The sequence below is a fragment of the Sander lucioperca genome, chromosome 17 (assembly GCF_008315115.2).
Source record: "Sander lucioperca isolate FBNREF2018 chromosome 17, SLUC_FBN_1.2, whole genome shotgun sequence".
Classification (NCBI taxonomy): domain Eukaryota; kingdom Metazoa; phylum Chordata; class Actinopteri; order Perciformes; family Percidae; genus Sander; species Sander lucioperca.
This window is the reverse complement of record NC_050189.1, coordinates 5,451,149-5,462,656: the sequence shown is the minus strand read 5'-3', so window position 1 is coordinate 5,462,656 and position 11,508 is coordinate 5,451,149. Positions and strand designations below refer to the sequence as shown.

The following is an 11,508-nucleotide window of genomic DNA, read 5'->3' as shown; positions in this document are numbered from 1 at the left end:
ATATACAATGTATTAAAAGCGTTATAAAACAACTTCTGTAGAATGTGAGGTGTTAGTTATTTGTAGATAGTTTACGCCTCCCTACAAGTTACCATAGCAACAGTCCACCCCTCGTTAGCTGTGCCACGGGGCGGATTTTTTTTTATTTTTCCCAGGATGGTTGAAGGCATATCCAAAGCCTGTCTACGGAAAGCCGTTCCACTCCCTATTAAGCCCCATTGTACCTACTTTGGTTGCAGTTCCACCAGAGTTCCACTGGGGGTGATCACGGTCCAGTGCAAAATGAATGGGACTCTATGGAGCTAGACGGCTAAATTTGTCTCTTTCGCCTGATTGTCGTTGAGAAATCTCAGATTTGATTGTAGTTTTTGCAAATTCAACATGGATTATAGGTCAAAAGTTGAATGAACGAGTACTTATGCCCTTTCGATTTGTTACAGGTTGAGTCGTTGTTGCCCATAACAGGCTAGCATTCTGCTAATGAATGCTGATTGGTCAGTGAAGGACTGGTTACGATCGGAGATCCCGCTTGACGGCATCCGAAGCAGAACCAGAATGTCAGAGTGAATATTTCGCCGTGGTCTTTAAAACATTAGCAAACCTCTTTCTAGCACGTGTATTGACAGGGAGAGTCTAATCTGTCAGCTGTGTTGTCGATGCCTCGAGAGAAAAAAGGAAGCGACTCAGAGCTTGCCGTAAAGCAGTATCTCTGGCCGTATATGTGTATGACGTCATTGACATTTTAAAAGGCTTTTTAGAACAAAAAAGCCACTTTAAAAAAATCTAACACCCAGCAGTGTGTATTTTCTTAGCCTCCCCTTTCAAATGCAACATTCAAATTACTAGACAAAAAATTATATTCTGAGAAAAGTGGATTTTGAGGGGTATAGCTCCATAGAGTCCCATTCATTCTGCACTCGCCTGTGAGCGCCCCCTATATGGAACTCTGGTGGAACTGCAACCAGTTCAGAAGCCGGAAGTAACGAGAGAGTGGAACTTCTTCCCATATTAGAAATTCTTTGGCATATCCCAGAGCCTTCTATCACTCTGGCATATCCCGCCCTACTCTGCCTTACTCTGCCTCTGATTGGCTTTCCTTGACATTCTTAGAGGGCGATTCATGCCTTCGCCATCCTAGGAAAAAAAATGTATCACGGTACTAAATGGTCGACCAACATTTTTTACTGGAATTCTAAATTGCCGTTTAAGTGTGTAAAAACATGTTAAATTAAGATTGTGGCGACACTAGAATGTCAAACAGAGTATATACTTAAGAAATAACGTGTTTTCCTGACACTTGTTTTTATTCTTTATGACTTTTGTTTTTCTTGGTTCGTGATTGGTCGAACAACAGCGGATATAGACCATCTGTTTACTGTAGCTGGGATGCTAGCTAACTAACCAGATACGCAATGTCTAGTTCTTAGGGAAACACAGTCACATTTTGTATCGTTTTCTTCTAGAAGTAAATGTAGGTCCGCCTTGGGATAAGACAGCGTAATTGTCTTTCCGCAGTAACGTTTGAGGCCAAGGTATTTGTTTAAATTACTCTTAAAACAGCACCCTTTAGCTAGCAAGCAGGACCAAACAAGTTAACTTAGCTATGTCTGCAGTCTGACTAGCTAGCTTGTAGCGGTATGTTCATACAAAACTGTTCATCTTGCTGGAATAACAAAGCAAAGTATTTAAGGATCCCAGTGCATTCTCCATATTAGTGATTTGATGTTTGGTTTGCTAAGTAGTGTTGTTGGTGTCTAACGTTACAGATGATCGAGGTGGTGGCCTCCATGGCCAGAGGCCCCGTGTTTCTGGCCGGGGAGCTCATGGAGTGTCTCATAACATTCACCAACCCGATGTCCCACCTCTCCACTTCTGCCACCAGGTAGGATTTAACTCATTTAACCTCTTCACCGATCATAGACATGAATATTCCACCTTCTGTCTCTGCATTTGTAAAATACTATAAATATTGCGAAACATAAACTATTAAAACTATTTGGAGGGAGAATATCGTGACTTAGCCAAGCTTTTGAAGGCACATCCAAATCGACAAAGATTACTTACTTACTGTCACAGAATCACTACATATATATATATATATAATGTAGATAGAAGACAAAGGTCCTTGTGTGCTTAAACAAGAACTGGTACCCTACTACTGACCATTGATGTTGGTAAGGTATTCCAAAAAAAACAGTATTTCTGTTTTTTTCTGTAATCTCTGTATTGTTAAGGATGCTGATGATAATCTGTCTTTGTATTTTGGTGCAAAACGGTCACAACAAACATAGTAAGAGAAAAGGGAAAAAGAAGTACTGCAAAAGTCAACAATCATAAACATATGATAATGTAACATGCAGGTCCATGGGCCAGGATAAGAGTTATGCTATGTATATGGGACTTTTGAAATGTTTTTTTATTTTTGAATTAGTGGATCAGTATGTCGTCATTTTTACGTGACCATCTGGGTTGTTGTGTAGTCTCTTGTGACCTCATATAGACTGGGACAATGTAATGCAGGACACCTAAAGCAATCATTTAACCAATCGCTCTATAAATGCCCTTGTGTAACCCTTGTGTTATCTGACTGTGTCCCAGTGAGATGCTGGCATGGGCCAGTGCCCAGATCCACTGCCAGTTTCATGCTAGTGAAAGCAGAGTGGCCCTGCCGTCCCAGGGCAACAAACAGGATGTCCAGGCTGAGAGCAACACAGTGCTTATTCCAAGCAGAGGTTAGTGGGGGGAGGAATATATGCAATCTGAGATAAGCAGAAATGAAAAATCACTATCTGCCAGATAAAAACATTTACACATTTGTGTTGCATTTTAAATAAACCAAGATTTAAAAGGTTCAACATATTATTAGCCTTATTGCTTTGTGTGCAGCATGCCTCGGAACACCTAAATACTAATCCTTCCTTTTACAGGAGAGCGAGGTCAGTGTGTGCTGGACACACCACCTAAGATATTATTCTGTGACCTGCGCCTGGACCCCGGGGAGAGTAAAACCTGTATGTGTGTACATATGTTTAAAAAAAAAAATGACAACACCTTTACATTGTAGAGCTTTTAAGTGTTTCATATTTAGTATTTCTTTTCCCTAATGGTTATGCAACATTTATAAATTAACGTATTTGTTTCTGTGTGTGATTCAAACAGTCTGACATGCGTACTCACTCTCTCACAGATTCATACAGTGAGATCGTACCCATAGATGGTCCTCCTAGTTTCCGTGGTCAGGCAGTGAAGTACGTCTACAAACTGACCATCGGCTGCCAGAGAGTCAACTCTCCTATCAAACTACTCAGAGTTCCCTTCAGAGTGCTGGTTCTGCAAGGTGAGATGCATTTGGACTACTTTTAATTTCAGTTGCTTGCATTTTGCACTGTAAAGCTTCCAGTGCTAATGGTGTGTGTCACTTGCGCCATGAAACCACAGAAATGATTTTGTGGCAAATAAAAAAGGCCTGTTTATTTGCGATTTACCATGCTCTTTGGCCTGTGGAGATAAAGACAGTGATGCGTTGCCTAGAAAATGGAGTTGCAAAAAAATAGTCATTTTGTTGACATTTTCCTGTCTAACCTGTAGGCATGCCAGAGCCTCCATTTCCACAGGATGAGGAGGTTTCCCCCTCCAATCCATTCCTAGAGGAAGAGGAAGCGAGCCGCAGGGATGCTCGGCCTCTGGAGAGAGCACTGGACATGCTGATGATCACCACCTCGAGACGCTGTCCCCGTGAGTCAGATTCTCTGTCTCGCTGCTCGTTGCTTTATTATCTCACTCTACTTGTTCTGTTTAAACCCAAAGCATGATTCTGCTTTTGTCAGTTTCAGCTATTATTGCTATTTTATTTTTCTTGAAGTTGAATATATTCATAGAACGATTTAAGTTTATAGCAAGAAATATACCTGTGTTGCCTTGTGTTAATTGTTACTTTGTTGACCACCAGAGCAGCTAATTTCCAGCTAAATGTGACATGTAAACATGTCATATGAAGATGTACTAAAATGGATGACAAAAGTAAAAAAAAAAAAAAGAAATGTAAACTAGACACAAAATAGTAACAATAGTTTAGTAAACGCTCTGGACCTCTAAATAATACTGGTATTCTACTTTTAATCCTCTTTTCTGATTTATATTTTCAACTGGTTTGTATTTGTATGTCCATATTTGACTTGTGTGTTCCTTTCTGTTGTCCAGACATGTTTAATATCACCAATATGCGTGGGAAAGTGGCAAAGTTCTGCATCTTCAAGACTGTTTACAGACTTGGGGAGGACATTATAGGCACATTCAACTTTTCAGAGGGAGACATTCCTTGCTTGCAGGTGTGTTTGCCATTCTTTTTATGTACATTGCTGCACTCTCCATTTATGTACAAAAAGTTTTTTTTTAAATATTAACAATAATATCCTGTGTATATGTATTCCAGTATTCAGTGAGCCTTCAGAATGAGGAGGAGATCCAGCAGCAGTACCAGCGGCGCCCCGGACAGGTCATCAGTGTGACTGGACACGGGCGACACATGGAGTCCTGCCTTCACACCGCCTTCAGCCACTTCTCTCTCCCCATCCCTCTCAACGTCACGCCGGGTTTCAGCACAGACATAGGTCAGTCACCAGTAGGCTGAAACATGTCAAATGTGACGTCTCAAGTTTTATTTTTATTTTTTCCATGCTTGCATAATGATAATATTTGCACTGTTATAGCTTTTAAAAATTTCACGGATTGGTCTGATAAGCAGAAGTTCTTTTTGTTTTGGGGTCTTTTTTGGTTAAACATGAAGTCTAAGACTATTTTAGTGACTTGTCATCCAAACCTTTTGACATAGTGAAAATAGTTTGTTTTTGGTAGTTAGGACCATTATTAATAGAATGTTTCATGAGCCATCGTTTGACTAAATGTGAATAGTAATCATTTACACATCAAATGTAGAATGCTTTACATGTCAAAACTTTAACAGATGGGTAAATTTCTCCCACACGTCCGACTTTAGGTAAAGGCAACCTGTGAATGTTTGTTCACACCCAGACATGATGCATATATTTTAAGATTTAGCGTGGGGCGACCTCTAGCTCACCCAGTAAGAGCGTTCGCCCCATGTTGGCTGAGTCCTTTGCAGCGGTGCAGGGTTCGAATCCAACCTGCAGCCTTTGCTGTGTGTCATCCCCCACTCTCTCCCCCTTTCCTATCTATCCACTGTCACTAGCTAAGAAAGGGAGAAAGGCCCCAAAAAATAATCTTTAAAAAAACAAAAAAAAAAAGATTTAGCATGACTTACACTCCTTGAAGATATAATTATTTCCGATGTTATTTGTGAACAAATGTTTATAAGCCCACTTCTAAGTCATAGAAAAATGCTTCTTATAACTCAAGAATCAGTTTTCTTCAGTATCAATGAAACTTTAAGTGGTGCCAAAAATGGAGGTAGTGCAGTTGTATCAGTTTTGTCTGAGGGGGAGGCCCACAGTGTCAGACCTGGTTTAGAACATTTCATAATCCCTGAAAAAGAAATCTGTCCAAATATAGTGTTCAGGCATCTAACATATCTCCAGAAAGAACTCAACTATTAAAGGGTTTACAAGGTTATTTAGACCCATGTATCAAGCTATTTTCTACTGTAACTCCATAATATGCAGGATTAGGTCAATAACAATTTATCACACATCAACTTAACAACCCAAATTGGAACTCTGCTTGTACAGTGATGCTGAGATGGCGCCTTCACCTTGAATTCGTCACTGCCCGGGAGCCTATGGAACCGCCCACAGTTCTGCAGAACCAATCAGAGGTCACAGTTTGGGCCGGGGCGGAGCATGTCGACGTGGATACCTTCAGCTGGGATCTGCCTATCAAAATCCTGCCCACCAACCCTGCCTTGGCATCCTACATGTCCCACTTTTCAGGGGCCAACAGCATTACTATTTGAGTGTGTGTGTGTGTGTGTGTGTGTGTGTGTGTGTGTGTGTGTGTGTGTGTGTGTGTGTTACAGAGAGAAACAGTATTTTTAGCACAAAGGTGCACATTATAGGAACAAAGGAGCATTATGATTTTGTTGTCTGCATTGTATATGCGGAGCCAGTGATTAGTTCCATATGTATATTATGCAACCTATGTTTTTCTTTTCATATGCATTTCGCGGCGCATCTTAACTTTAAATACATATTTCTTTTTAGACCTCATGACGCGCAACTGTCACTGTGGTTGCTGTGCATTTCTGTATTTATTTAATTTTTGATTCCTTTACTCATTCGCACACTTGCTCTCTCATTTTATGAAAAAACTTTTTCGTATTCAGAATATTTTTACTGTTTCACTTTTTCTTTCAGCTTGAGCAAAGGCTGTATTGAGATGTAAATACTACAAGAGAAAAAATAATTAAAAGTGTGATTTAAATTTGATAATTACGTGTGAAGAAGTTCATTTACAAAATTCTACATAAATTCTCTTTGTAAACAAGATTTTTATTTGGAGGATAAATGAGTTACAGCAGAGAACAGGTCAAATTCAACAGGAATTGTCATAAATATTAGTGTATGTATATATTTGCTTATATTTACAATAAGTCATTGTTGGATTAATTCAAGAAGCAGTCAAACAGTTTACTGTAATAACTAAATTCAAACCTATACTGAAAATGAAGTATATCTTAAAAAGATTGATGTCTAAATGTGTTAAAGTGGTATATAATTTGGTGCTCAGTGTTAAAAAAAAATTCTCTGCTGGAGTTTTACTTCAATATATTTTCACAGACACATTTCCTTCATTGATGATACAATCCAAAAAGTACAGATGCTGTTAAAGTTTTATATTAGTACAGTATGTGTATAAAATGGTTACTGGTATTTAACTATAGTGAATATTGGTTTCACAGGCAAACAGATTGAACAGATAGTCGCTGGTCTGAGTGGGTTTCTACCCGTGGAGTTGTTGCTGAAGCGATCCGTGGCTGGGGTCCTTGATGTCCTCATCTGGGGTGCAGGGCAGGCGGGGGTCGGCTGTCTGGACCAGGGACACTTTGCAGGTCACTTGCTCCACCCGCACCTCGCACCACGCAGGGAAATCCACGGGCCGTTGTACCCTGGACAGTTATCAAGGTAAAGGGGAAGACACTGGCTTTTTGCAGTTTTTTCAGTCTTATGTCTTCAAAAAAACAGATTTCTTGTACCCAACTTTATTCTTGTAATGTGGACTGTGAACTCCTAACACTGTTGGAAAATCAGCAATGATCGCCAGAGGTTGCAGTTTAATGTGATCTTCCAAAACAGTCAAGTCTTGACATTTTCAAGAAAAGGGCCTGAATAAAAGCATCCAAAATGTTCTTGAGCCCTTAATGCAAGTGGTGGAAAGTAACGAAGCACATTTACTCAAGCACTGTTAGTAGAGTTTTTAGGTATTACTTTAATTCTATGCTACTTTATACTTCTACTACATTTTAGAGAGAAATATGGTCGTTTTCACTCCACTACATGTATTTGACTTATTAATAAGTTACTAGTTATGGTATGAAGCATATGATCAGCTTATAAAATATATGGTAACATTTTATTATAAAATATACAGTATATATATTATTATAATAATAATAATAATAATAATAATAATGACTTTATTCAGGACACAATGGAAGATCCATAGTACACTAAAAAATATACAATATTTAGAAAATATAGTAATAAATATATAGTACTATTAATATATCCTTAAACATCCTAAAAAGTTGATAAAATAGTTCCACTGAGCCTCGGCCAGCAACAATATTAAAATGCTGTTTACATCAGAAGTAATAAGACAACATAATAATAAAACAATATAATAAAACACTCTGAAAAGGTCAATTCTGCATCATGACTAGTTTTATTTTTTACTACTTATAGTTACATTTAGTAAAGGTGTAAAAATCATGGTATTGCTACATTTACTAAAGTAAGAGCCTGGATACTTATACAGCGCATGTACAGTAACTGAGGGCATCTGGACACCAAACCACACAGGTTGTTTGTGTACTCACGTCTCGCAGCAACCGACACCGACAGGGTGCAGACAGGTACACTGCATACACATGTTGTCCATCCAGGTTTCCCCCAGCGAGTAGTGGCTCCCCTCGAACACACACAGTGCTGGAACAACACATGCCAGTCAAAAATGAACTCAGTAAGAATGGAGATATATATTTACTTTTTCCGGATAAGATTTTAGAGCATGTGGATCTCACCTCTGGAGTTAAAGTGACACTCCATGGGTGCAGCCGACCCACCAGTGGTCCACAGAAGAAGCCCTGCAGCTGCAAGCACCCAGTTAACCCCGGCGAGCTCCATCTTCATCTGGTCTGGTCAGTTTCTGATTCCTCTTCTCCCTTTGCTCCCTTATTTATACATCCTGGAGCTTTACGACCATGGCGTGGAGGTGTGGTCAGTGTCGTCATGTGGCCACAGGCCTGGCTGAAGAAGGTGTCAGCAGTGCCATTCATTGGGGAGGGGGGGTAAAGATCTTGGCGCGGTTTTGGCACTCCGGAGATCACCTCGCTGCGCTTCAGCGGGCATGAACCTCTAAAGTGATAGAAATAATGACACATCCATGTGGTGACTAAGAGAGGGAAGGGTAGGAGAGAGGTGAGATGGAGGGCAGAGAGAGAGAGAGAGAGAGAGAGAGAAAGAAAGAAAGAGAGAGGTGATGTCCAAGGAGAGTATGAGGAAGAGAGAAAAGGAGCAGAGAAAGAGGGATGGGATGGAATTATCAAACATGATTCATCACCATTCAACCTCTCATATGGTTTTGTCCAGTTCGCTGTCCAGAAACTGAAGCTGAGACTTATGTACATGTAAAACACATGCCAAAATACTGATCTACTGAAATTAATAAATCTAAGTTCTATACTCAAAATATAGAGTTAAAAGGGCTTCAGATGATCTACTCAGGCTGCTTTCAAGGTGAAGGAAAACATGTAATACTTGTCATATGCAGATGCTTCCATACAGGGCACAAGGAGTCACTGAATGGTTCGATGAGGATGAAAATGATGTAAATGAAATGCTGTAGCCTAACAGTCACCAGATCTCAAACCAGTTTAACGCCTATGGGAGATTTTTGACAAAGGTGTCTCCACTTACTAGATGAGGGAATTTCTTTTGGAAGAATGATGTTCAGAGAAACTGTTGGTTTTCACCCATCTGTATGTTCATACACAGGAGTCTGATCTCATTTATAAGCATTTCAGCTGCAGGAGCCTGCTGTAACCTCTGACCCCTTTCTACCTCAGCAGAATGACATCATATTAATGATGTCACACCGTTAACTCCAGTCTGTGACCTCATGCAGGTCCCGTCCAACCTCATAGGAATGATGGACAAGCAGAGTGTCAGGGAAGAAGAAACTTGTCAGACAGTATTGGCTTTTTGTGAGTATATTAGTATTGATAAACAATTAAAAACATACAATATTGCAGAGGAAAAAAAAGTAATTTCGAAGAACTTATTACAAAGTTTGACAAGAAGTTGATCAGAATATATCAATTAAAAGTTTGTTAAAGCAATAGTTTAGTTTCAGCCATGTCTCACATCATTTTCTTTATCTGCTGATAAAGGCCATGAGATCTGGCTGAAATCCTTGGGGGAAAAGTAAGTAGTAAGTATGTAAGTTGCTTTTTGTTAAACTGCTATTTACAAAGTCAAGTATGAATCTTGAAGCTTCCTCTTTAATACTTTTCTTAGTATTTGTATCACAACTTTTATTATTGTCATCATCAAGAAGTAACTACTAAAAATCCAAATGCCTGTTTATGTAATTTGGCCTATACTGTATATCCTTGATATCTGCATCCATCAGCCCCAAAAATCCATTATCCATTGTGCTCTAGTTTACTGGATGTTGTGCAGGCGTGTACATTTCTGTGTAATTTTAAAGTGCTCATATTATGCTTTTTGGCTTTTCCCCTTTCTTTTATTGAGTTATATATCTTTTTTGTGCATGTTATAGGTTTACAAAGTGAAAAAGCCCAAAGTCCATGACCATAATATGAGCACTTTAAAATATAAAATGTGATCAGACCTGACAATGCAATGCAGTATCACTGGGCCAACAACACATTAGCTCATCTTCTTCCAGTTGTTTGCTGTCTGCAGTCTGAAGTGCAAGATCATAGGAAAAATCCTCTCACAGGAGGCCCTGAGGCCTCATAACGTGGTGTTTAACGTGCCTTTTCTCTGGTACCCCCACAGTCGTTGGAGAGTGTTGATAGGCTTCCCTCATCAGTCAGGGGTGCTTCTTCATTCATTCGATGTGTATGACTCACAGTTGCCTCTCTCAAGCTGTACATTGTTTCTATGGAGACTTGTTGAAGTTCAAGTACTTTTGTCATCTGTTATTAGCAATATAGGCCTACAGGTAGGAATACATAATAACACCTGATAGCAGAGATGGTTTGAGCATATTAGAGGTCAGTTTTCTCCTTCACTTGATTTTATTCAGATGCTGTTTCAAAGGATGGAAGATGTTCTTCCATAAGTTTAACTCGGGTGGTGTTGACCTCTTCAGAGCCTGTGGGTCCCATACAATTCCCCGACAATGACTTCACACCCTGATTTGACAACCGGTTGTCGTCAGCGTTGATGAAAAGGGAGGACCTCATTAAAACAAAAGATGAGGATTTTCCTGTCACACGCCTGTTGCCCTTCACGGATATGCACTTTATTTGGGGACAAGTATGTTTTAACTGCGGAGGACTTTGTTTGAATGTTCAAGGGGCTGTCATCATTTGGTAACAGGACTGTTTTTGTTGGGACTTCTTCACAGTCAATAAATATCTTCCATAGACAAACTGTACCCTAAGAGGCCAGTAAACCCGTGCTGTAAACGTTTTTTTTCCTCATATTTCTATAACTATGTTAATTTCAGCAAATAATTAATTGTAAACATACATAGTACAATGCAATTTTAAAGAGCATGCCTAGTTCGCATTACCTAAATATTGTGCATCAATTTTATTATTATTATTATTATTATTATTATTATTATTATTATTATTATTATTATTGTTTGTTTTAGGGCAAACAGGGTATTGTATCTCTCTGATACTATACAAATATCTATGTCTGATTTGCTATTGATGAATAAATAAATCCCATCCAATTTGGACCTATAATATAATATATGCAGTTGAAATAAAAGGAATTTTGTTTTAAAAATTACATAGCTTTACAAAAAAAAAAACATTTGCGAAGGCATCACACAAAATGAAGAAATAAAGTGGAACCCTAATAGCTAAATACATCCATAATTTATTCATTTCTCTTTTGTTATCCTCAATGTTTACATTTACCTAACATATACAACTGCATGTTAATTGACTTTCATATCCAAAACTACCTAAAATCAATAATATAATACATGAAGGAGGTGTAGCTAATAACCAATTGATTTTAGATTTGTAATCACTCATTTAGGCATATAAACATAAGGAGAAAATAACCTATATCATAGAATATAGAAAAACATTGAAATTTTAACTTT

At 38.8% G+C, this 11,508-nt stretch overlaps 2 protein-coding genes across 4 annotated transcripts; one reads left to right on the top strand and one right to left on the bottom strand.

The window, feature by feature from the left end:
* Positions 1-1,146: 1,146 nt before the first annotated feature.
* rgp1 (GP1 homolog, RAB6A GEF complex partner 1) lies at positions 1,147-6,404 on the top strand. 3 transcript variants are annotated; one of them, XM_035994176.1, is made up of 10 exons: positions 1,147-1,532; positions 1,767-1,882; positions 2,599-2,732; positions 2,928-3,011; positions 3,188-3,337; positions 3,589-3,735; positions 4,201-4,328; positions 4,433-4,610; positions 5,706-5,926; positions 5,975-6,404. In XM_035994176.1, exons 2-10 carry the CDS (start codon positions 1,767-1,769, stop codon positions 6,029-6,031), a joined length of 1,215 nt encoding a protein of 404 aa, XP_035850069.1. In that variant the 5' UTR covers positions 1,147-1,532; the 3' UTR covers positions 6,032-6,404. The 3 variants fall into 3 exon arrangements, with proteins under 3 accessions (XP_035850069.1, XP_031145805.1, XP_035850070.1); XM_035994177.1 differs by having other exon boundaries at positions 1,520-1,635; XM_031289945.2 differs by having other exon boundaries at positions 1,148-1,532; positions 5,706-6,404.
* A 72-nt stretch (positions 6,405-6,476) lies between these two features.
* On the bottom strand, positions 6,477-8,609 carry LOC116043333 (microseminoprotein, prostate associated). Its single transcript, XM_031289947.2, has 3 exons — positions 8,216-8,609; positions 8,012-8,120; positions 6,477-7,081 (listed from the first exon to the last, which is right to left on the bottom strand). The coding sequence occupies exons 1-3, from the start codon at positions 8,322-8,324 to the stop codon at positions 6,916-6,918; spliced, it is 384 nt and encodes a 127-aa protein (XP_031145807.1). The 5' UTR covers positions 8,325-8,609; the 3' UTR covers positions 6,477-6,915.
* Between the last annotated feature and the right edge of the window lie 2,899 nt (positions 8,610-11,508).

Excerpts from the sequence above, each read along its gene's own strand:
- rgp1 (XM_035994176.1), top strand. The coding sequence starts at position 1,767 with ATGATCGAGGTGGTGGCCTCCATGGCCAGAGGCCCCGTGTTTCTGGCC. Across the intron at positions 3,736-4,200 it reads CACCTCGAGACGCTGTCCCC|ACATGTTTAATATCACCAAT; the intron begins GTGAGTCAGATT and ends TCTGTTGTCCAG. Across the intron at positions 5,927-5,974 it reads GGGCCAACAGCATTACTATT|TGTGTGTGTGTGTTACAGAG; the intron begins TGAGTGTGTGTG and ends TGTGTGTGTGTG.
- LOC116043333 (XM_031289947.2), bottom strand. The coding sequence starts at position 8,324 with ATGAAGATGGAGCTCGCCGGGGTTAACTGGGTGCTTGCAGCTGCAGGG. Across the intron at positions 8,121-8,215 it reads GTGTCACTTTAACTCCAGAG|CACTGTGTGTGTTCGAGGGG; the intron begins GTGAGATCCACA and ends GTGTTGTTCCAG. Across the intron at positions 7,082-8,011 it reads GGTGTCGGTTGCTGCGAGAC|GGTACAACGGCCCGTGGATT; the intron begins GTGAGTACACAA and ends ATAACTGTCCAG.